Below are 26,532 nucleotides of genomic sequence, written 5' to 3'. Positions count from 1 at the left end.
GGGAGCCTTATTTGCTTTTTCATAATTGAGCCTGAGGAGTTAATTATGAGATCTTTGAAAACAGTTTCAGACAAAGTGATGAGAAAGCATTTCAGCTCTTGCAGGAAAGGATGAGTTATGCAAACATCTGCATTTTGAAGTTTAATTGCTACATATAATCATTTTCTTAAATGCACTTTCTGCCTCATCTGCCAAATGTCTAGTTTTATGCATAAAATCTGATATAAGAAGTGCTTCTGTGTTTGAAAATGATTTAACAACTAAGAATAATTTTAAGTTGACCCAACTACAGGAGGGGGTGGTGTAGTGATAGTGTTACTAAACTAGTAATTCAGAAGACAAGGCTAATGCTCTGGGAACATGGAAACAGAGTTTAAATTCAAATAATAATTCCATTATTGAAAGACAAGTCTCAGCAGTGGTGACCAAGAATCTATCGGATTCAGGATCCCCTTAAAGAAGGGCACATATCATCTAACCTACGCGCAAAGTGACTGACTCTTAAATGGCAGGTAAGCCAATCAGATCAAGGACAATTAGGGATGGGCAATAATTACTGGCCTTGGCAGCAATACCCATCTAATTAAAGAAAAACAATCAGTACACCAATCATCCATCATTATTTACTGGGGTGTCTCGGATTGGCCAGCCTCTCCCAAATGCCAAAAGAAGTCCTTAACTACAGCATTGGATGTAGCACCAGTAAGCAATACTAAGATGCCCATTAGCAGAATGCATCTAGTTCTCAAGAGCAATTAGGGATGGATAATAAATGCTGGCCTCGTTAGCAATGTCCACATTCCATGAATGAATAAAAGAAAAACACTGTTGGCAGCACTGTAACAAGATCCCAAGGTAACAAAAAAAAGGAACAATCAGTTAGTCCTCCTACTGCTTGTTCATTCCATGCCTAGAATTATAATATCAGCACACTAGAATTGTTATTCCTGGAATGAAATCTGACTGACCAAAAATGACCACATTCACATCTACTTTTTGTGAAAAATGTATACAATGAGCAGAAGCTAATGGCACAGAAACCTTATTTTTTTTTTGTCCCTGACCATTAGAGTTCTGCTAGGCAATTGGCACAATTCCAGCAGAACATGTCAGTGACCCTGTTCAAGTCATTGCCTAAACTAAACCATCTTCAACTATTTCATCAATTTCCCTGCCACCATCATGAGATCAGAGGTGAAGAGGTTCAATGATGATTGCACAATGTTAAGCAGTGTTTGCATATCCTAAAGCTGTCCATGATCATCTGTAGCAAGACCTGGTAAGAGTGAATGCATCCCCCTTAACATTCAAGAGCATTACCAATGCTGAATCTCCCACTATCAAAATTCTTCTGGGTCACTGGACTCAAAACATTAACTCTGTTTTCCCTCCACAGATGCTGCCAGACCTGCAATTTCTCCAGCAATTTCTGTTTCAATTATCAAAATGCCAAGCATTACTATTAATCATGAACTGAGCTGGATCGGTTATATAAATACAGAGTTTACAAGAACTGGTTAGATGCTGAGAATTATGCACCAAGTAACTTGCATCTTAACTCCAAAACTCTCAACTCATACATCTGTGGTTTATGAACATTTGGACGTATAAAGGCTATTCATAATGCTGAGCTATATCAAATACCTTCCTGAGTTAATGAAGCAATAAGCAACAGTGCGTACACATTAAGGGTTAAACATAGCGGCAAAGCTCCTGTATGCATTAAATTGATGTATCTGATAAACGAACTGCACATGCTCTGAATAATTCAGTTGGTCTGTCTACCAATCTTATTCAGTCTCCTGTTTACTTCAAGGTTGATTTAATTGAGCTGGAGTACTATGATGTAATGATTTTGCTGTTCATTTACTGAATGTGACACAAAGAAAGCAGTAAAGCACATGTCAGCAGTACCGACTAGACAGGCGCCTTCTGCCAAAAACCTTCTCAACCAGAAAATAAAACTGGGATAAACTAGATGGTTTGCAGAGCTTTCTTTGCAGATAATGCAGCTATTTCCATATTATTGTACTGATTGTTAACCTAGGATTACTATTATCCAAATGATACACCACAGTGAAGCTGCAAGACTGAAATAACTACTTAATTAATTTGAATGAACATGTTTTACCAAAAACTTGCTGAGCTCAACATGGAAAAATAGGCAATGCATACTAAGTGCTTTGCATTGAAAATTTTAGATTTGTTTCAGTTATGTGGTGAAAGCTCCTTTATGCACCAAAGGAGGTCCCAATCTTCTCACTGTGTTTCTACCACTTTTATATTTTTAAATGTTAAAATTACTGCCTTATAAAATGCCTTATGTAACAAATACTGCAGCAAGGCCGAGATATAAATATAATTTCAGCTGGAACATGAAAAGCTGATGACGTAGCTTTTGCCCATTTTATACCAGGTAATGAAAAAGCTCTGAACGGTGCTCATTAATCCATTTGACTTTCTATGACTAAACCACTGTTTTTCCCCTCTCCTCATGTGTGAAGCAACAACAAAAGTAAATATTGAGGGACCAAAATCTAATAAATGCATGCAGCCTGCCACTGGCCACACAAACTATACTGTGTTTTACATTCAGCGATACATTACCAACTGCCCACTAGCTTCTCAGTAATAACTTTTAGTACAACAATAGCTCCATTGTAAATTGTGTAATGGCCATCCTGAAGCTCAACTCATGTAGTGTTCAACTGAACCCCTTAAACTGAAGTGCTTTCTCAGGCATTATTAAAAAGTACCCAAATATACAGGGTGTCATAATTTCCCTACAACTGGTAGGAAGTTGCTAATTTCTACCAGTAACAACTTGCATTTACATAGAACCTTTAACAATGAGAAATATTCCAAACAGCTGAAATAAAATGGATGCTGAACCAAGAAGATATAAAGAGATGTATATGTTTGACAAAAGCAGTGTCAAAGAGTAATTTTTAGGCCAGGTATAAAGGATGGGTGGGGTAGTTTTAAGAAGCTTACAGAAATAGGGAGGGGCAAAGTCACTCGTGCTATGACTACAATTTTAAATTTGAGGAACTGGGAGATTGGAACCAATGAATGTCAGTAAGGTCAGATCTGTTTGGCGAATAACAATTGATGAGGAATAGGATACCCACAGCCAAGTTTTTATTAACCTGAAGTCTTTTAGAGCATAGTTGCAAGATTGAAATAGTTAAATACAGATGTGGCAAAGGGAAAGACTGAAATTTCAGTGCTAATGGGCTGAGTTACTGGGCAGTGTGCAATGTTACAGATCAGCTTGGAGCTTAAATGCGATGGACCAGAAATCTGTCCTTTTTTATTTCACTATAGGAATCCATATTCAATTGAGGAAATTTTTCATATGTTTAGCATTGTAATATTTCTGTGACTACAGAGATCTTTCCATTGCCTTTATCGAATATTGAATATAAAACTTGCTTATTGTTTACAATGAATTGTAGAAGCTGGCCAAACGCTAAGAACCATGTGCCTTTTATTCAAATCTTCACAAACAGCCCTCAAAACAGGTCCACATTGGTTGGTCAAATGTTGTAGCTTTGATGTATGTTAATATGTGATGTTGCCATAATTTCAAGCGGTGTAACAGAAGCTTAGTTTAATAAAAGCTGGTCAGCTTGAATTGGCACCATCTATTTCAAATTGATTTGGGGCATAAAGACAGAAAATGGTGGCAAAGCTCGGGTCTGACAGTATCCGTCGAATCAGAAAGAGAGTCAACCTTTTGTCAAATCTGATTCTGTTTCTGTCTTTGTGTGTACTGTTAGACCTGTTGAATTTGATCCAGCATTATCTGTTTGTATTTGTTTTCCAGCAAAAATAATCCATTTAACTAGATACATCTAATTTAAAGCTAAGGCATTGTTATCAGGAGAGTGTTGAATGATTGTTCTAGCATTTGAATGATACTTTTGCTGGCACTTTAATCACACACTCTTTGAATCCAACAATAAATTTGATCAAAACAGAAATTGCTGGAAAAGATCAGTTCTGAGGAAGGAATCACTGGACCTGAAATGGTAGCTCTGATTTCTCTGCACACGTGCTGCCAGACCTGCTGAGCTTCTCCAGCAACTTCTGTTTTTGTTTCTGATTTACAGCATCCAGCAGTTCTTTCGGTTTCTAATAAATTTGATCAGCCCTCCTTAGCCAATTAGTTTGTGCAGTTCCCTCACACAGACAGAACTCTTTGAACACAACAGCTCGCACTCACAAATGTTTTTGCTACTTTGGATTGAGAAAAGCACCTGAGAGTAACATGGAAGATTAAGAAATGAAATCCTCCAATTTATTTTTGCTTCTTGTATAATTGCAGTTTAAATAAAATATCTCTTTTTTTAAAAGAACTCTGGGCAACATGACTTTCATTGAAGAGCTCTCCATTTATTTGGAAGGTAACAAAGCTGTGGGTGCAAATATTTTTGGTTCAAAGTACTATTTCTAACTGGATTGATAATTGCAGACTATCAAAATTATAATATGTGCTAATATGAAGGTGCTGCCAGTAATAACCATTTTTGTAGCATTATTAAGAAAACAGGCATTTACTTCCAGATATCATTGAGATTTGTGAGCTGGCTTCTCAATGCAGAGTTGCACTATCATTGGCAGGAATGTGGACAGATTTGAATACAGAGAGCTCTCAGCAAGCAGAGGGTAAGCAGGAACACAGGGTGGATGACAGAATGTGTAAGGAGCATTTGGGGATGGTGGGTAGAAGAGCATGACAAGCATATAGGGACAGACAAGGGAGAGAAGAACGGTACAGGAGCAGGGCAGTGGCAACAGTGCAGAAAAAGGAACTGGAAACAGACAGCATATAGCATGGGAAGGAGTACAGAAAGAAAGTTAACCAAGGGATGTGCGGGGTGGGTAATAGGGCAACAATGGGACAGGGGTTGGCAAAAGCAAGAGGTAGGGTCTAGGGATCCTAAGTGGTCTGGGTGAGGTGTAAGTCAGGGGTATATGAAATGAGCATGGAGTCTGTGGAGTAGTTACTCAGTCGGTTAGACTATGTAGTTAATGGTCTAACATTTTCTGAGTAACCCTCTGAAGTTAGTGGTTTAAATGGAGACATTCAGAAGGTTTCAGGCATAAAGGAATAGTACAGCACAAAATTCAAATTCCCAGGCAATTTCTTCAGCATCTGCTACGATGGGGATTCTGCAGGGTCCCCACACATATGCATCTACATGGGCATAATGATTGTCTGGGCCATCAGAAAATCTGGGACATTATGTTAACCAGATTTGCAGCACAACTATAGTGAGTTTATCATCATGGCCTTTGACATGGTTGGCAATCATTAAGAAATGTCAAAGCCTTTCGCCGTTTCTACTAATTGAAGCTCTAAGCACTTAAAACAATAATGATAGATTATTCTATATGAGTTCTTAATACAGCTATCATTGTTATAATGTTAAAGTACCAGTAGAAATTCAAGTGTCCTTCTTCACAAACGCCTCTGACTCAAATGTAAATATCAAAAAACAAATTGAAGTAAGTCAATAAACACTTAAAACTGCAAATTGTTGCCTAATAGGAACCAGAAAGTCACTGGGTTAAATGTAATAAATATTTTGTTTGCCATCATATTACCTCATTGATGCTGATCTCTGCTTCAACATACTGCAATCCTTTCTGAAGGATTGAGATTAATGCTGCAGGTGGCACTAGTGTCCCATTGATGTTTGACTGACTTATATGACTTTCTATTCCAAATGTGAATGCTGAATGAGAGAAACCTGAAAGAGAAAACAAACAGTATTAATTAAAAAGTTACAAGCAAGCATCATTCACAGAGACGTTCATGTTCATGAAGAACAGACAGCATGGTCTGTCTGGATACAAATCAGTATCCAGATTGTGAAGATTTTTGCAGATTAATTTAGAAATATTACATCTATTTTTCACATTTTCACCTTGCCCTCAACACCACTGATTCTTTTACTAACATGAGACTATCTTACTGCTTTCCCTAAAATGTGCATGATCCAGAACCTTCTCTTCAGCATCACAGCCATGATCTGAGTTGAAGTTGCCATACAGAGCTTGAGGTTATGGTGTGATTTCAAAACCAAGCCCTATCTAAATGGAGGACAGAGGTCACACCTTGAATTTGAATAGAGGTCACGCTCTGAAGTTTTTGAACCCAATGTTCAGTCCAAGCTGTAAAGTGCCTAAGCAAAAAATTGAGTTGTTCTTCCTCCAACTATTGTGGAGCTTCATTGCAATAATGTAGTAGATCCTGGATGAAAATGTCAGCAGACAGCAAAATTGTTTATTAAAATGGCAAGTAACTGGAAGGTCAGATGTTAATCTTATGGGCAGAGTGGGGATGTTCCACGAAGTGGTCACCCACTCTAACTTTGGTCTCACCAATGTAAAGGAGACTACATTATGGGCAGCAATACACCAGCTAGATTGAAAGAAGTACAAGTAAAATGCTACTTCATCATGAAAGTTTGTTTGGGGCTTCGAAGAGGGAGGAGGGAAGAGGTTAAAAAGTCAAGAGTTACACCTTCAGAGATTGCACCGGGGGTTGCCATTAGGGGAAAGGTGAAGATTTAAGTTTTCAGAGACCTCGGAGGAATGGGCCAAGGTTTTGCAAAGGTAACAGTCCCTGCAGAATACTGGCAGTAGACAGGAAGATGTGCTTGGTGGTCATATCCTACTAGAGGTAGCAGAAATGGCAGAGGATGCTCCTTTGAATGCTAGGACCGGTGAGGTTGAAAGTGAGGACAGGAGGAACCCTGGTGCTGTTCTTGGAGGGAGAGAAAGGAGTAAAGGCAGAAGTGTGGAAAATGTGTTGGCAATAGAAGTCAACCACGGTATGAGGTGTCCTTGGTTGAGGGAAAAAAATGACATATAAAAGCGCCCCAGTGGAAAGCAGCATCATCAGAACAGATGCGACAGAGATAGAGAAACTGAGGAAATGGAATGCAGTCCATGTAGGAAGCAGAATTAGGAAGTGTAGTCAATACAACTGTGGAAGTCAGTGGGTTTGAAGTAAATAACAGTGAACAGTCTATCCTCATGACTGAAAATACTGAAGTCAAAGAAGGGAGTTTTAATATTCTGGGGACATGGGTTCAAATCCCATCATAGCAAATTTCAGTTTACATAACTAGTGTAAATGAAAGCTAGCCTAATGGGACTATGCAACCAGTCGATTGTTGTAGAAACCTATTTGTTTCACTAATGTCCTCGAGGGAAGGAAATGTACCATCCTTACCTGCTCAGGCTCACACAAGACTCCAGACCCTCAGCTTACTCCTAACTGCCCTCTGGGCAATTAGGGGTGGGCAATAAAAGCTGGCCACTAGCCAGCAATGCCCAAGTCCCACAGATGAATTTAAAAAAAGGTCCTGTGCTCATGAAAAGGGCGTTGCAACTTTTATGACAGTCAACCTGCCTAAAATATCAAAATTTAAGCGCAATTTTCTTCTGTACACCCTACCTCTCACCTCTTTCCCTGGTTATTTGCTTGACCTGGCTCGAAAGTCGTATACCTTTTTATTTAAGATTAAAAACTACTTTCCAAATATTGCCAAGACTGTCAATTTCAAGCATGTTGTCCATTGTTTCTTTTTCTTAAAAAACCCAACTACCCATGTCTCACCAACATCCAAAACTTTCCAGGCTCATCAGCCTTTATCTGACTAATGTCAACCCAGCCAGTACTCAGCTACCATCTATTCACACTAAAATTCCTGCACACCTATGACTCAACTTCTGCCTGCCACCACTGTCTTTCCAATCATCATTATACTGATTTTATAATCATCCTTACCTGTTGTCACTGCAGCCACTTACTCTTCCCTACCTTTACAACCACTATTAGTTCTTATATTCATTCACTCTCTGAGACCACCTCTTTCCAGCACCTAATGTCACTATACTTCGACCAGGTCTCAGCTCATCTGCTACTGAAACCACCCCCCTCCATGCCTTAGTTACCTCTAGCATTTGCTATTCCAATATAATTCTACTTGGTCTCCCCCAGTTCTACTCACCGTAACATTAAGGTCATCCAAATTTATGCTGCTTATGTCTTTACTTACTGCAAGTTTTTAAAATCTGATTTCACCTGTGTTTATTGACCTACATTGACTCCTGATTTTAAAATTCTTGTATAACAAGTTGTAGAGCTGGATGAACACAGCAGGCCAAGCAGCATCAGAGGAGCAGGAAAGCTGACGTTTCGGGTCGAGACCCTTCTTCAGAAAAATAGGCAGTTCCTACTATCTCTTTAAAACTCTTATCCTTGTTTTCACATCACTCCATTGTCTTTTCCTTCCTTGTCTCTGCAATCTCTACCAAACCCACAACCCTCTGAAGTATGTGTTCCTCTAATTTTGGCCTCTAAAGCATTCCCAATCCTAAGTGTCCCACGACGACCAGTCATGCCTTCAGATGCCTAAGCTCATGTTTTGGAATTCAATCCCTATGCGTCTCTACCTTACTTTCTTCCTTTTAAGACATTTCTCAAAACCTTCTTTGACTAAGGTTTTGGTCCTTATGTGGCTCAGTGTTATGCTGCATCTTACCCCTGTGAAGCGTCTTGGAATGTTTATTACATAAAAAGCCCGAGTAGTACGAGTTTCATGAAATAATTTCTGTAACTATGTGCAATTAACAATGCAATGCTTTCTTAAAACAACTTGCTTTAGGGTTGAAATCTCAGAAAAAAATGCATGAAATGCATTAACATTTCTGTTACATGTCCCCAGAGAAATGCATGGTTTCTACATTACAATGATACAGTTTTCTAGTTCTAGTTTCTAGTTCTTTCAATGTTACACTAATGATGATACAAGATCTGAGACAACTGTAAATGGTAGATATTTTCACAGAAAACCAGACATCACACTGCAATTCCCGTTTTGTTCTTTTAAAAAAGTACTGCTTGAAGATGTAGCTGGAAGTGTACAGTCTTTTGTGGTCTTAGTGTTCTGGTTGATGGTAACTTTACTGGGAGAGACAGAGAAACCTAGGACAACTGCCATCATGTAACTTTTTTAAGGTTTCCCTGGCTCTTCTACCAAGGTTTACACATGAACAGTGCAATCTCCATGGAAATTAGTATTTTGTCAAAATAAAATTGTTTTCACTTATTGCAGCATTTTTCTCAGTCTCTAATATTTAGCTTGTGCATAATCAAACTGCATAGAAGTTGCACGGTTTAAAGCAATATTATGAAAAAGCAAGGTCTACATAATACTCCCATTTTATATACAGCAATTTAATAGCTCCATATTAAATTCTTAACATCTGCACTATGATAAGCACAAAAGAGGTGCTAGGAATTAATGCGGTAGTGTTTAGGTTACTGACGGCAAAACCATAATCTCCAACTAAATTTTCAGACTTTAAAGGCAAGTTTTGGCAAGTCCTTTTAGGGGAGGCAGTAGCATAGTGGTAATGTGGCAGTAGCATAATCATAACTGGACTAGTGATCAAGAACTCCAGACAAATTTTTTGGGGACAAGGATCCCATCATTCCATAGGGTGAAATTTGAATTCAATAGAAATCTGGGATAGGCAGCTGGCTTGATTGCTAAAAATCCATCTCGTTCACTAATGTCCTTTAGGGATGGACATCTGCCTTCCTTACCAGCACTGGCCTACATGTGCCTCGAGACCCACAGCAATGTGGTTGACTTTTAACTGCCCCCTGGGCAATTAGAGATGGGTAATAAATGCTGGCCAATCCAGCAACACTGACATCCACGGAACAAGTTTTAAAAAAACACATGCTTGCTCATTAAAAGGCCAGCTCACCATAATTAAGTTCTCCTTTCCATTTAATTCTCCACAAACAAGCAACATATTCCTTTACCAACTGCATATAAGAAGCATACAGCAGGAACTTGCTTTACTTTGGAATGAGTAGCCGTGGTGAGTAGCCGATTCAGGCTGGGTAGAGAGAGAGACCAAATTGCACAGGCTGGTGACAGTGGTATCTTAGTCACTTCCTCAAGACGTCTGCCTCTCACCTAGTCCGGAGACCACTGAATTTCTGCATTTATTTTTATGTTGTGCGGAAACTTATTAATACAGTTAAGTATTATGTTATTGCATGGATTCCAGACCAGACAGGACATGTGCTTTTAAGATAGTTACATGATATGGCACCACAGGCTGGTGGAAATCTGGAACTCACTGCCTATAAAGCTGATAGAGGCAGAAACCCTCATAACATTTAATACTTATATATATTTACATGTAAATGTTTAGATGTACACTTGTGATGCCCAGACATAAAAGGTTGCGAGTCAAGCGCTGGAAAATGGTATTAGAAGAGTTAGGTAGTCCGTTTTGACCAGTGCAGACTCAATGGGCCAAAGTGCTTTTCTCTGTGTTTTAGACCTCTATGACTCAATGGTTATAATTTACAACTCATTCACAGATTTTTACAAGGAGCTGCTCCTCCATTCAGAGGCCCTTCCTCTCCAGCATTTGGTGCTGCAGACTTATTCATGGGCTGATCAACAGTAAGTGTGGGAAAGAATCAGACTGTGATTGGAAGAGCAGTTAGCAGCCAGAGGCACGGAGCCATGGCAATGAGTCTGCAAGCTGGCTCTGGTATTAGGAAGCGTTCTGCTTTCATCTCAGATCTCTGGCATTCACAGTATTTCACATAAGGAACGAAGGAGAATCAGCGGCTGGAGACGGGACCTCTCATCTAGATTGCTCTTGTCTTACGCACTATCTTGAAGGAGCCGATCAGGGACAAGTTGTGGCAATGAGAGTTCTTTTCGTCAGCTCTATTCAACTGAGGCCTGAGTGACCTTTCACTGAAGAACACCTTGCTGCTCAAAATTTAAAATTTAACCTCTATTTGGCAAACTGGTCTATCTTATGCTCTACATTCCAGAGTTTTGCTTTTATATTCTGCAGCTCTTCTGATGAAGCTTGACATTCCATTAACTTTTTACAATTGCTTTTTAAATCCATGAGCTCACTTCTGATGTCAAGTGCCTGGACACTAAATTGCTTTGTTCATCTACCATCTAGAGTTTTAACACTTGGTACCCTCACTTCTGTCAAACCTCTATGTGCAAAAATACACTTTTGTCATTAAACTTTTGGTCATCATATTCCCATTCACTTCATCCATGCTCTTTCACAATTTTCGGATTTCTTTTCAAGTTGCTCTATTTCTTAGCTTAGTAAGTGCACTACTGAATAAAACTGGTATGTTTCTTGCTATTCCTCAAATTCGACCATTTACATACACGGTGACATTAAATTTGTAATACGACAAATCCAGCAACTGAAAATCCAGACCAAAGGCATTATTTTCATTACAGAAGAGCAGATAACTGGGCAAAAACAAACAACATCCATAATAATAATTAGAAATATAGTTAGTCATATGTACTCATATTTGTTGTTAACTGGATAAACAAATTCTGAATATTGTTTGACACTTCTGGGATATCATCCCTAGCCTAGTTGGCTGTAATCCCTTTTAACTGCTTTATATTTGACTATGCCTGTTCTTTGATCTGTGAGCAAAGAATGCACCTTACATCTAGAATGTGCAACATGCAAAAATTGCTATGTTTGACAGTCTGATTTCAGTCCATAATAGCATCATTAATGCCCTTATTTACTGAAGCTTGCTAGTGTGCTCTCAATCTCAGTAGTTGCTATTTGTTCAATGTTTATGTGGAACTGCTAGCAACATTCAATTAAATGGTTATCTTCCAGATCCTTGGTATTGGCTGACTTTTCACTTTTCCCTCATGCTCTTGGAACCTACTCTGTTTTGCACATTTTTTGAGCTTTTAGTTTACCTAATTGCCCCACTTCCTCCAGCCATTAATTAACGCTACCATTCTGCTTTATAAATATGCCCAATTTATTAATTGCTCCCATTATGCATTGCATTGTCGTCTCCTTTTATCACTTGTTATTTTGGCAATTACAGATACTGTAATTGCATTTCTTTACAAGGTTGTTTTTCCTGCCTCATCCCTCAGTTCAATTCCTTTATAAATGACATAATATCCTTCAATTTTGATAAGGCCTGACATTTTAACTTATCTGATCTTTCCAGATGGTGACCGACCTGGCTGGTTCCAGTGTTTTTTTGGCTTGGATTTCTGGATTCTGTACTTTCTATTTGCTCTGCAAAATCAAATGTTCATCTTTTGTCTTTCAGTTGCACTCAGCAAATTCTTCCATGCTTCAACAGGAGAAAAGATGTGTGTGTTAATTGCCAAATTTTAAAAAGGGACAAGTTGGGAGAAAAATCGCCATTGGTACTGCTCGCTGACTAATCACTGCCAGAAATGCTGAGAACACATCAGCAGAGGACAGAAGTGCTCCTTCCTGTTCTATCCCCACAGTGTAGTCACACCGAAGCATGAGAATCACATGACATTTGGTGTGAGCAGCCAGTACTTGCAGATTCGTATTCCAGTATGAATAAACATATTGAGGAAGAAAAATTTCTAGACTGTCAGATACATGCAAAGTGGAAATGATATAAACAGCTGAAAGTTTGGAATGAATGCATCAAACGGGCATAGTCCTGCAAGCAAATCCATTGGGGAGGAAGTCTGGTCAAACCTTATAAATACTTTTTGGAAAACTTCCACTATCTAGGATCTTAGCGCTATTGCAGGTTTCAGAAAACAGTTTCCATCATTGGACAATGGGGCATATCAATTATGTGAATTTTCTCACAGTGGTTATCAAAGTAGCTATTGCTGAAAGCTTGGTGTTACAGAGTTCTTTTAGGAAAGTGAACTTCAGATTTTTCGTTCAAAGTTTATAATCAGAAATCCTACACATTGAGCACTAAATAAAACATGCAGATATATGCAAAGATTGGAATAAACAGCACTCCAATTTTGGTAGTGCATTTGTAATAATTAAGTCCACTGATTTACACTGATGACCAAATTAAGATCACTGGGATGGAAATTCTCCAACAAGCAAACATAAAAACAAATACATTTCACGTGTTGTCAAAATTCCCAAATACAAATGATGAAATTACATTTTTTGTCATTGTTTTTAACAGTTGTCTTGCAATAGACTTTTTGATCAAATCATAATTTCTAGCTGACAATTCTCAAGTATTTATTAAATCCTTTTATTGCTCATATTAAGAAAATGTTGACGTTAGGTTTTACTGCTAAATCTAAGGTTTACTTCTGAATAATGGCTTGTGCAAATACAACCTCTGGAAAAACAAAATGTAGCCTTCCAACAACAAATTATTTCCTTCATTATATTGTATAAATTCTTCAGATCAACCATTGGTTTCATTAATCTCATAATTGGCAAACAGCTTTACACCACTTTGTACTGAAGCACTGTCTAAGTGATTTGATCTAATTAAGAAAGATTACAAATTTCAAATATACTGAGTAAATGTTTATTGGTAAAGCTGAACTGTCCAGTTAAAAGCAGGTAAGCTAACAAAATGTTAAAATGTACATATAGAAATTCCCTATCGGCACCATATCCAGACAGCTAAAAGTAACTGTTCTAGAGCTAGATGGTACATGATTATACTGCAAAATATAAGGACAAAGATGCTAATAAGAGAACACAAAGGAGAAAGCAATAGAGAAATAAGTTGATGGTCACATAAAAAAGGCTCCAGCAAAGCAAAAGCACCACATGATGGGCTGAATTGCCTGTTTTTGTTTATACAGGCTATAAAGGACACTGTTGGGAGATTAGAATTTTAACAGAATGAATGAATCACGTGTTGATGCAAATATCTTCCAGGGAGGAACCAAATATTCTGTGTATCACAAACAACTTGTATCTTAGAAAATTAAAATTCCTTCCCATTGATGTAGACCATAAGATGAATAGAGCTCCCTTACCTGAATTTTCAAACACTTTATAACATTCTGCAATTGACTAAATCCAGCAAACAGAATCTTTTGCTGTTACCTATTGGTTTTCTTTCCTTTCTACGTTAATGATAGGTCGTGCAAACTTTGATTAGCAGCTGTACATACTGTTATAGTGTGCCTTGCTAAATATCAAAAATTTAGAAATGTCCTAGGTGGAAATTTTGTTTCTGCTTTCTTCAGTTCAGCGTCTTTACTACACCAATGTAAATGCATAAAAAACTGTGGACAGGCCAGTGCAGAATTGGAATTCCTATCCTGTTGTGCTTAATTGCTCAGACAAATCCATATTTGTTGATGGAAATTACATTAAATTTGCAGCAAAAAAAACAGATTTTGGTGATGGTGTCTTGTCTGAAACTCTTCAGAAGTAATTATGCACTTCTAACTTTTTTCAGTAACATTAACTTTGTCTTTCTCTCTCCACTGATGCAGCCAAACTAATTGAGAAGTTACAGGATTTTGTTTTTATTTCAGATGTTCCATTTTTGTTTAATCTAGGATTCATTGTTTACCTAATAACTTTACAAGCCATCCCCTCAATTCTACAAACTCAAGCCTCTTTGGATCTAAATATTGGGAATCCTTTCAACATAATGGCTAAATAATTACCTTGAAGTCTCTTAAAAAAAAATCCAAACAATCAGGATAATTTTAATAGATGTAAAATCACAAGGCACTCACCAAATTCTCTGACCAAATTATTAATATACATTCTCAACACATAAAAGATACAAATTTGTAGGGTAGCAAAATTAATCAATGTTTGTAGTCTCTCTATTAAGAAATGAGACTTCTAAATTGAAATTTTATTTTCAATATTATTCATTCCTTAATTCCTTTTGTAGGGTAGTTATGGTAATGGAATAATAATCCAAAGATTAAGAGTTAAATTCTCCCCGTGGCACATTAGGAAATTGAATTAATTAAATTTGGTGACTTCCAAAGTTGCATCAGATTAAATACTTATGAAAGCTTGACAGTCATGAAAATTCAACTGATGCACTCATGCCATTCAAGGACGGAAATACACTCTAGTCCCTCACTCAACAGTTGACTCTTAAATAAAAGGGACAACTGAGAATTGGCTGACATTACGACCATCACAAGAACAAATATTAAACGTTCTGCACCTGTAATGTCAATTCATAAAAATTGAATTAGATTTAGAATCCAATTAACCTAAAAGCTTAATTACCTCAGAGACATTCATATTGGCTATTTACTCAGAACGTGCTTTCTTTGCCCCTGTTGTTCTTGATAAATGGGTTTCTCTATTTTTAGATCAGTCTCATAGGTAAGTTTTGTTGCTCATGTATTCTGGTTTCCTTTATCCTCTCATGGGATGTTGCTCATCCCTAATTGACCTTGAAAGCAGTTAAGTTGTTATCTGGAGTTTCAGATAGGCCAGACCAGATAACAATGGCAGCTTTCCTCAGTCAACCAGGTGGATATGTATGACAATTGACAATAGTCACAAGGTCACTACTGCTGAGACCAGCTTTTCAAGTTCAGATTTATTAATCAAATAAAATCCCACCAGCTGTTGTAGTGGGATTAGCTGTCCACGGAGCATGACCTGGGCTTCTGAATTACTAGTCCAATGATCTTGCCACAACACTATAATTGCCCCAATGATGGTTTTGCAAACTTGTTCAGAGAATGAACAGAAATTCTTTTTCTCAATTATTTCATATACTGGATCTGACCTATATCTCAACAGAAAGTTTCTTCTATCCTCAACAGCAACAGAACATCAAAAACTCTTTTTTTTAAACCTTAACATTGAATCAATTTATTCAGAAGCAACGAACAATAATAAGACAATTTACACTATAAGTATCCACCTAATCACGAAAAGCAAATTAATCAATGTTTGCAGTCTCTCTATTAAGAAATGAGACTTCTAAATTGAAATTTTATTTTCACAATTATTCATTCCTTAATTCCTTTTCACTGTGGGAGCTACACTGACCTGACTTTCACTCTTGAAGGTTTTAAACTAGTCTCGCTGATTCCAACAGTTTGACTTAAATATAACAGTTATTAGGTTCCATGGATTTAAAAGGCATTTCGATTCACATCTGTAATTTGAAGCACTAATATAGCATTGTTTACTTTAGAATTATCAAGGTTAGTTTGCTGATTAACAAGATTATAGGTTGGAGAGACAAACTAATACTTGTATCAATCTAGAATGGAGATAAAATTAACATCAACTTAAGTATTCTGACTTGATTTAAAGTGAAATTGCCAACCCAAAATTGTCAGAAATGTGGCATTTGACAAAAAAAGTACTGATTAACAAAATATTTCTAGGAATTTGCATCATTTTACAGGGTAAAAATGGAATAGCTCCTGAAATCAGGTGCAGGGATAGTGACAGGCAATTGTTCTATGCCTGTACAAATAATGCAGGCAGTACACAAACCAACTGTAATAGTGGTCTGCAGCCGAGTACTTAATGCACTACTGCATTGCAGCACACCTCAGTACGGGGCCGAAGTTCGTGTGAGGTTAGCACAATTAAAGCTAGTCTCCACTCTTAAAGGCATGGTACATTCTGGCTGAAGCAAGGGCTCACAAGATTTAGAGACCAGAAAGAGCTTTGAAAAATTGCACAACAGACAGATAACACACTCTGTTGTTCTCATACACTACTGGAGGCTTTGGTGCATGGTGTGTCAAAAGGAGAGACACACTTTCGTTCAGGGGACCAGGGAACATACTAGACAACAACAACAAAGTGCAATGGGAGCAGGTTACCATCTAAGGACCTGGATGTAGAACCACAATAACGTTAAAAGACTGGACGAGGTCAGTGAATGCATCTTTAAGTGCCATATCCTAGCAATTGCAGAGTCGCCTCACACAATGTTCCATCAGCCACTTTACTCAACTAGTGTACCAACTATCTCCATCTACACATCTCATGTCTACAATCACAGGCAGCAGCACAGAAGCATTGGGGATAGGGATGGCTACATGTTCTGACCCTGACAGAGGACCATGTGTTGGAAATCATTGCTGTGGCCAGTGGCAGCGTATAAACCACCGAGGACAACAGCATGTTCCTACGTAATCCAGCTTCTCATATTCTCTTCTCATTTATATTGTAAATATTCATTTACGAGCTCCAGATGGTGTAACTGTAAACCACTTGCTTTTGCAGCATTCTCGCAAGCCTAGCTTTACCTTCATGCCTTCAGATATCCAAGATCTGTTGCATAGCCAGGCAGTAGGGTCGAAGTCTTAAACCCTTGAGGAGCAAGAGTCTGGAGAGATAAGAGACTGGATTTCACAGCTGCCAGTAGATACTAACACTGTGTGGATCTTAGAAAGGAGCTTAGAGGTCCAACCTAGATGTGGTGAATCGCTGTACACAAGTAGTTTGCATTCAGAATAGGCAAAGAAGATTGTGCTCTCTGAAGGACAGGTCACTAACAGCTTCTGCTACAAAAAACACAAAACTTGATTTTGCATGGAGCCCCTCTTTCCAGTGTGGACCTTGTGGTTAGTTGCCTAGGAGAACTTCAAAAATCAACCATGATTCAAAATTTGATGACGGATGTTTCAGCTTCTGCTACAGTAGAAATGGAGGCCACCAAATACCCCAGTAATATTGGAAGCTCAAATTGATGCCTCAAAATATCAGCTTGCTGTGATTATGGTTCTGAAACTGGTATACAAAAGGACTTCACCGCAGTCCAGCAATCTGTGGTCTGGCATATTATTCTGACGGTGAAGACCCTGTTCCAGGAAAATAGCAACGGCTTCATCAAGTTCGAAGCTGCTATTCTCTATCAGCAGCACTCATGCTTCTTGATTACCACCAGTGTCCTTTGTTTCATTTTATGCTCATGATGATGCTCAGCAGCCAGCCCAGAATGCTGCTGCCCCTGGCAGGATGAGGACATGATGCAATCCATAGCTGGGTCTTCTGGGTCCAGAAATATTCCAGGACATCCTGAAATGCTGGCTTGTCTCTCCTATCGTAGGTCAACAGTTGTCCACCAGCCGTACTGCAGCCCCTGTGCTACTCTGCATAGCAACCAGACTAGGAAAACATCCACAAGTCAAAGCGTAAGCAATTACACAAGGTTACTTGAGTATTGAACGGAATATTGATATTCTAATTGGATAAAGTTATTATGGACTGGTTGTTTTGTGATGATTCATCACAGAGATATAATAAGGTGTGCGGATTGTTATCCAATGGCGATTTGGGTTGGGTTCATGGGAAAGGTGCATCAACGATGCCTTTACAGACAGTCCATCTGGAACAAGTATGTATGGGCTTCCTCTCCACTTGTTCCTCTTCCCAAGATGCTCATCAAAGCCCTAGTGACAAGGTCTGTTGTTCTTATGATGGCCAAGTTGTGGAGGATGCAATGGGCCAACACAAATCAGCTCATGCACTCTGATAAGTATTGGAAAGCTCCTCTACAGCTGTTAAGGTGACTGAATCATTGCTTCAGCAGCTTAATCATCTGCTAAATTTTTTAAGATATAAAAAAATGTTTAAGTTCTCAGCAGGATAGATTCGAAGAGGATATGAATGCTTGTTGCGGTTAAGAATCAGAATTGCAACCTCAAATTAAGTGGTTTACCATTTAAAACAAATATAAGGAGAAACTTCTTCAATCATAGGTGTGTGCATTTTTGGAATCTTCTAATCCAGAGAACTGTAGATGTTCAGTCATTGAGTCCATCAAGCTGAGACAGATAGATTTCTGGGTACAAAGGGAATCAAGAAATAATTAATGGTCACTCAATTCATACAGGGTTAGGACGGGCAAAAAATATTGGCCTTGTCAGAGACAGTCACATCCAGCTCACAAAAAAAAAATCAAAAAATGAGAAAGGTAAAGTTAAGATTGAAGATTAACTATGGTATAAGTGAATGTCAGAGCAGGCTCTGAAAGATAAACTGTGTACTCTAGTTTCTATTTATGTTTTTTATGGTAGAATTGCTCTTTTATATTGTGAGTGAATCTGTGCTTTTAGATTTAATTTTTAGAGAGAGACTTGAACTAAAACAGAAACTGAGCTGAATGGGGAACAGAATGTTAAACAGAACAGGTTTACATCAGAAGGCAAATGACCCTCCCAGCTTCTAAGGAGCAAAAACAAACAAATTTAAAAATCAAAACTTCTGGCAACTGGACACATTCAGCTGAGTTGAGCAGGTTCTGCAGATATTTCTGACAAAGACCATGTTGAGGTCTCAGGTTGGTTGTGCGCTGCAGTCAGCTGGGAAACAAATCAGCTCCTAGAAGGAGGGGAGCTGAAATTTCTCGTGAGGAACACAGAGTTTGGAGAATGTTGTGACTGAGTATCATCATCAAAATCTAAGTGGACGACTGAAACAATTCACAAGATCAGTCTTAGTTGTATCACCATTGTATGTGCAGTTTATTGTTTATATTTGATAATTTGCCTGTTATTCCTGTTTAATTCATGTTTATTCTGAATGGTAGTTTATAAAACAGGTAGTCTTGGATGACCTTTGTACAGTGAAAACATTTCTGGTTTAAACGAAATAATTCATTGTATTAGTAAATCATTGAGATTTCACATTTCTTTATTTAAAACTTGATGAGTTCTACGGAGATCATAACACTATGAATGCTGGTTAGATAGTTATATTGCACTGGGGAGTCATTAGACAAGTGTACAGCAGCAATTCTCTGGTTGGATATAATGGTTGAAATACGTTTGGAATGTGGAGGAACAAAATGAACAGATCAGACCGCTACCAAAATCGCAGGCATTCACCAGCATGACGTGCAGAATGTGGTTCAATAAAAATGGCACACTCAGCAAATGGAAACCTTTGCTGTTATGGTACATTTCCTTGACATTTTGTAGCTACAAATCCACATTTATGTGTTGGACAGAGGTGGACAAAGTCAGAAATCACACGACACCAGGTTACAGTTCAACAGGTTTATTTGAAAACACAAGCTTTCAGAGTCTTACTCCTTCTTCAGGTGTTAGTAAGAGAGGTAGTATCAGACACAGAATTTATAAGTAAAAGATCAAAGGGTCACACCACTGCTGAGGATGTACTAAACAAATCTTAAGATGCTGTTAAATCTTTAATCAGTTAGAAGGTTTTAATTGATTAATATGTATATGTAAACCCCCAAATTCCACTGAAGTCATGGTCCTGAGAGAACTAAAGGTTTTATAAGTGTAAAGAAGAGGTGACATTTTAGGTAAGACAATACATGTTAAGTGAGGCCTGGTTTAGCATCTGTGTTTTGGTTTGGAGTCAGATAGGTTTTATTTCTAAAGTAGGAATTTATAAACTGCCAGATTGACTGACTGTCCATAAATTGTATACTTTTTGAACAAAATAGAATGTATTTGCAAATACAAATTCACCTCATAGATTCATGTGTGTGTGCGCGCAAGCATGTAGTAGAGAGAGAGAGTGAGAGTGAGTGTGAGTGTGAGTGTCAGTGTCAGTGTCAGTGTCAGTGTCTGTCTGGATGTGAGCACTTGCGATTTAACTGATTAAAGATTTAACAGCATCTTAGGTTTGTTTAGTACATCCTCAGCAGTGGTGTGACCCTTTGATCTTTTACTTATAAATTCTGTGTCTGATACTAGCTCTCTAATACCTGAAGAAAGATTAAGACTCCGAAAGCTTGTGTTTTCAAATAAACCTGTTGGACTATAGCCTGGTGTTGTGTGATTTCTGACAGTTATATATTTAATGGCACCCTGCACCATGAGGGGATCCACTATCTTAGCAAAGCCGCTGGCCTGCTGATTCTGCTTCTTTCCATTTGGTCCTCTCTCCTGTCAACTTACTGCTGCAGCAATGGACAGGTAAATGGGAGGTGTTACAACCTGCTCCAACTTGGAAAAATCCTGACACCAAAATTGAGGGCCATGATAAACAGTAGTCCAGTTCTTGCACCATTCCAAAATTGCAGGTTTCAATCCAACAGGTGGCAGAGATCTCGGAGTACTTCCTTTGTGACTCACACATGTGGATTACACTCTTTCTGGTTTAGGTGGAGATTAAAGTACCTCTTGAAGGCCCGAGTTGAAGAAGGTCTACTGCTGATAATCCTTCTGCCTCTTGACTTACTTATCTTCTGATTTGCTGCATCTGCACTATTTCCTTCCCATGCTGCAGCCCAAGGAACTCTACTGGGAGCAAGTCGCACACTCAGCCACTGTAGTCATAAGCAATGCTTTCCCCACGGACAGCACCACTTCCTGCAGACTTTAGTAACTAATCACCTCCTCAAAATATCCTGTACTTCCAAAGAAACAAAATGGAGCTAGGAGAAAATATTCGATGACCAACCTGTAACGTAACAATGAGTTATTTAAATAGTGCTCGTCAGAGGTGAGGGTTCCTTCATGCAGCTGAATGCATGTCCATCTGCGAGCTTTTAAGAGGTGTTAACTAGAACAATGAGCTCAAAAATGTTAGCACTGACGTGAAACCAGTTAGATACTGACAGATGCCATGATCTATTTACACTGCACACTGCTGGCACCTTCATCAAGACGGTGCTCAGTGCTGTCAACTACTGAAATGTCATTCACTGCTCCAAAGCTACAGGTGCTACAGAGCCCATTTTACATCCAAAAATTCATTCTAATATTTAGCATTATTTTATTTCAATGGCACAAGGAATGTCGAAAAGGTTTTCTAATTGAATTTTCAAATTGCATTCATATTTAAGTTTTTACAGGAAGTCACATGGGTTAATAAATGAGGATTCTGCAGCTTCCACGTATTAAGATGTGTTTGGGCAAAATGTTCCATTTAAACAGCTGCAATGTCTGGTATTTCATAAACAAAAGGTAATGAAAACCTGACTTCTGGGAAAGCAGTTTGTTCATCAATCATCAAGATTTTCAACTTTGTTGGAGCCTAAAACTTCTCTTTATGGTGATTTTGTAAGTGCTTTCTTGCAGCTTGGCTCAGCAATTACTTTACTGTTGGGATCCCTGGCAAGTTGTGCATCATGAATCATAATATTGCTGAAGCCAGTTACTGAGATATAAAATGCACTAGAATGTCTCTTTTACAATTGCGTCTAAGCAGTAAAGATGCTCTATTTAATCACAGTTTAAGAGCTATTTCACAGAAGACAAGTAACATTTTAAAAATAGTAGAGAGCAGCATAATGATGTATTATATCAATGTGAGTTAGCATCTACTGTAAGGAGGATTAGCAACACTTAAATTCAGTAGACAATTATATTTTATGTAACCACTTTGACCATTTTTGCCAAAAGCGCAAAAAGAATTGTGAAAGAAAGAAGTGCAGATACAATCATTGTCATTGCGCGCATTCACAATGTTGAACTTTCGGGGCTTGCTCTATTTGATATAGTCATGGCCAGGAAAGGAGCAGTAGAATGGCTCTCTCCCCTTTCACCTCTCAGTTCACCAACTAACCAGTTACAGAATGTGATTACAGTAAAAGCAAAATACTGTGGAGCCTGGAAATCTGAAACAAACACACAGAATGCTGACTCTTATTCCAAGTTCATCATTTACAGCCATTAGTCATAGGATCCCTTTCCTCAGCTAGGGTCCATTGTCCAAAATGTTTGGGTTTAACAACTTATTTTAAAATTGTTCATGGGCTGTGTGTGTTGCTAGTGAGGACAGCATTTACTGCCCATCCCTAGCTGTCATCAAAGAGGTGGTGATGAGCTGCTTCATCACACCCACCTGAATAAATAGATTATGCCTGGCTGTCTAGATCAGACAGTGGGCCATTTACACTTGTTTAAATTGATCGTTCTGATGGTCTACTTTCAGACAGTAAAACTTCTGTCTGATAGCTTTGTAACTTGCAAGATGAAGTTATGCAAACGTTTAAGAACTCATTAGATTAGTTAAGAAAATCATTGTCAGTCCTTTCTCAAAAATAACCATCTTCTGGTTTTAGCCCGCTCAATAAATAAAGCCATTTTTGACATAGAGCATGGTTTTGTAAAAGTGCACTATAGAAATAAATTTGAATTCATTTTATCTGCAGATGCCTTTCAGGAATACTTGTATTCGAGACAATATGAGCACCTAACATGGCATTTAGCAAAATAGTTGCTGACATACAGCAGTTAATTTTGCATAGGTGCAACGTGCCCTAAGTTTGGTTTTAGGCCTAAACTACAGCAATGTTTTAGGAATGAGAACAAATACAAGCACTTTATAAATCTGTGTAATGAGTTTTTCTCTTTCAGAAGGCATTGTCCTGAGACAACTCTGACAGTTAACACAAACGGTAAATAATAGTAGTGTAGATATTATTACAGCAGCACGGTGCTCAGTTGTTAGCACAGCTGTGTCACTGCGCCAGGGACGCAGGTACGATTCCAGCCTTAGGTGACTATATGGAGTTTGAACATTCTCCCTGCATCAGCGTGGGGTTCTGTTGGTGCTCCAGTTTCCTTCCACAGTCCAACGATGTGCAGGTTACATGGATTGGCCATGCTAAAATGCCCATAGTGTCCAGGGATGCGAAGGCTAGGTCGATTAGCTATGGGAAATGGGGATAGGGTAGGGGCAGGGTTTGGGTGGGATGCTCTTTTGGGGGTGGGGTGCACACTCAATGGGCCAAAGGGCCTCTTTCTGCACTGTAGGGATTATACGATTCTATAATGGAAGGTGCACTCTATGTGTCTGGATGTCTTGTATTGGACAGGTAGTAAGATACTTCCAAACAAACAATTTAAAAGAATCACGATGAAACTTGGAACTTCACTGAAGCATTGACAGACATGAGCCAAATAACTGGCCAGCAAACAAATTGTTTATTATAAACCAAGATGTCTGAGGCAAAACGATTTATAAGTTTCAGTCCAATAAATGTGCCATTATAATTGCCATTGCTGTCAATTGCATGGTCATATTATAGTAGCAGTAACAAATTTAGAATTCACCAACGAAACAAGTAAAAGCATAAAGTGAGTTCACAAAACCTTTTCAATTGTCCAGAGCTACTGCAATTTCTATTTACACTCACCATTAATAGTCAGGCATGAACTATGATCATTTAGCTCAGGTGCCTGAAAAATATGGTATTGTAGAATCACGTGTATTGTGACTTCAATAAAGGGAAACATTCTTATCTAATACAGAGGTTTATAAAACAGTTTAATAAAATTTATATGAGAACATTACGTAACATAAGCAGGCCTATGCCAGCAGCTAGTTTCCAGCTAGTCTTTTTTTAAAATTATTAATGTAAGATTACACCTTTATCTGCTAAACATTGTTCTCTAAATTATTTTCAATGATTGATTATGTTCTATTTGAGAAGGTCACATTATAGACCAGACTAAACCTCCTTGAAATAGATTAAGACGACAGCCTAGATCCTAACTTTTTCTTATTTTAACGGTGAGTGTGAGGCATTGCATTCCAGATGCAATTCGATTGGGAAAACTATTCGACGTTAAGCAAAACTCACTATTTCTACACTATGATTAAAATACAGACAAAATAGACATAAAAGAATTGGCTTAACTGTAGCTCGAAAAAACACTTAACAAATTATATATATTAACTACTACTAATTAACTGTTCCAATAGAGTAACACCCCATAAACACACCCTTGGCAAAGGCAAATTCAGTAAAACAGATGGTCTCACATGCAATTCTAGCAGCAGGAAGAGAAACCAAGATTTTAGCTGTAACAGAGAGAGGAATAAAAGTGTCCACACCCAGCTTCAAGACCCCAGGAACTGCTACTGAAGGCTAAAACTTAAAAAACTCCTGGTTCTGTTGGAGCTTAACCTCACCCATTCAGGCTGCTTCTATTGTTCCAACTTAAACAAAAACTCAAGGCCTCACAAGCTGTTTACTTTATTGGATTTGAGCAGCCTGCTCGGTACCTGTCTTAACCTTTCTTCTGAGGGCAAAAAAAGGACAAAATACACCACTTAAAGGCACTGTATCATCACAGTTGACTAAACCATCTTACAAAGTCTGGGGATCTTGTGGCCCAGGTTCAAGCCCCAGCTACCCCAGAGGTGTGTAATAACATTTGTAATGCCCTCTGGTGTAGGCCATTGCGCCCTTCGAGCCTGATCTGCCATTCAATATGATCAACTCAGTACCCTGTTCCTGCTTTCTCCCCAAACCCTTCAGCTCCAGAGGCTATATCTAACTCTTTCTTGAAAACATTCAATGCTTTGGCCTCAACCACTTTCTGTGGCAGAGAATTACATAGGCTTACCACTCTCTGGGTGAAGAAATTTTTCCTTATCTCAGTCCAAAATGGTAGTGGTTTGAAGAAAAAGGGAGGCAAGTGCTACGTTAAGCTTTCATTGCTTTTCTGTCCCACAATGGGCCAACCCGTAAATGTAAAAACAAGCACTATCACAAACAATGAAACATAGTCTCTCTACAACAGCAAGTGGTGTTTTTCCACTTACAGACTATAGTTAAAAATGGAGAGATTGTAGGAGGTAAATGCATGGCCTTTCAAGGTGTGAAAGCCTGTCTGTAGGCATTCAACTGTGTTAGGACCATGGGAGACAGAAGCAAGGGCAGGGGTTGGCTCTCAGCAACACTAGGTTCTGCCCTGCAATTATGTGCAGATAAACATCTGCTTTTCAGGCCTACTGTATATGAATCTTTTCAATTTTCCTGCTACCCGTAGACAAGAGGACATTACTGCTAACCTTCATTCTTCCCACGGTGACCTTAAAATGGAGAGCTTAAAGGGGTGTTTCCAACATTTTGTTGGAAAAAATTTGTATATCAATCTACCAGAAATACAATCTGAGCTTTACTTTTATGTCTAGAAGCTCTTCACTTAGCAAATAATTGGGCCAACACTTCAGGTGCAAAGGTTGCCACAGGCATTAACGAGGGCAGAGAGTTGCCTACACCTACTCCATACGAGGTCCAAATCCCAATCCTCATTAAAACTGACCCCTTTGTCAGAATCTACTGTACATTTCTCAGCTCTTATGTGCTGTAAAATTTAACTTCACTGAGATAAACTTAATAACAGCATTTTTACATAAATTACACAATGACATGCAAAACAGGAGTACAAATAGACCATTGCCCCTAAAACCTCCTGGCCATTTAATAAGACCATCGGGTACGTGTTTGTGTTTCAAATTCCACATTCCCATCTCTCCCACCTACCCCCCACCACCACCCCCACCCCAGCAATCCTGGATTCCCTTGCCTAACAAGAATCTATTCACCCTCTGTCTTAAAACTACTCAATGACCTTGCCTCCATAGTCTTCTGAGGCAGACATTTTGAAAATTGTACAACCCTTAAGAAAATAAATATCACCACCCGTGGCATGATGGCTCAGTGGTTAGCACTGTTACTTAGTTCATTACTGCAAACTCATTTTAGTTTGCTTACCTGGTTGACCTGGCACCAACTTCAAAAACTGCCAGCTGCAATTCACTGACTGCTTTAACTGATGGCTCTGGGCAGGGAAATGGATAGGGATGTTTCAACATGGTGAGTACTTGGCTGTATGTTAAATTCTACAAAACATGCAAGCATGTCAAGAAGCCAGCTCCAAGCAGTTATTTCTGAAGTTAACTCCAACTGACTGCACATAATCCTCTCCGAAAAAGTGAGCCGTTAATTTCAATGTAATGATGGAT

General features: G+C 38.6%; 1 protein-coding gene across 5 annotated transcripts in view; it reads right to left on the bottom strand.

The window, feature by feature from the left end:
- LOC109910632 (F-box-like/WD repeat-containing protein TBL1X) overlaps positions 1-26,532 on the bottom strand; it is a 446,017-nt gene that overhangs the window by 57,706 nt on the left and 361,779 nt on the right. For all 5 annotated transcript variants that reach the window (XM_048597767.1, XM_048597765.1, XM_048597766.1 and 2 more), the window contains one exon: positions 5,614-5,759. In XM_048597767.1, coding sequence (XP_048453724.1) covers positions 5,614-5,759 — 146 coding nt within the window. The remainder of the gene's footprint in view (positions 1-5,613; positions 5,760-26,532) is intronic.

The sequence above is a fragment of the Rhincodon typus genome, chromosome 6 (genome assembly GCF_021869965.1).
Source record: "Rhincodon typus isolate 14 chromosome 6, sRhiTyp1.1, whole genome shotgun sequence".
Lineage (NCBI taxonomy): Eukaryota > Metazoa > Chordata > Chondrichthyes > Orectolobiformes > Rhincodontidae > Rhincodon > Rhincodon typus.
This window is presented reverse-complemented; position numbering and strand designations above follow the sequence as displayed.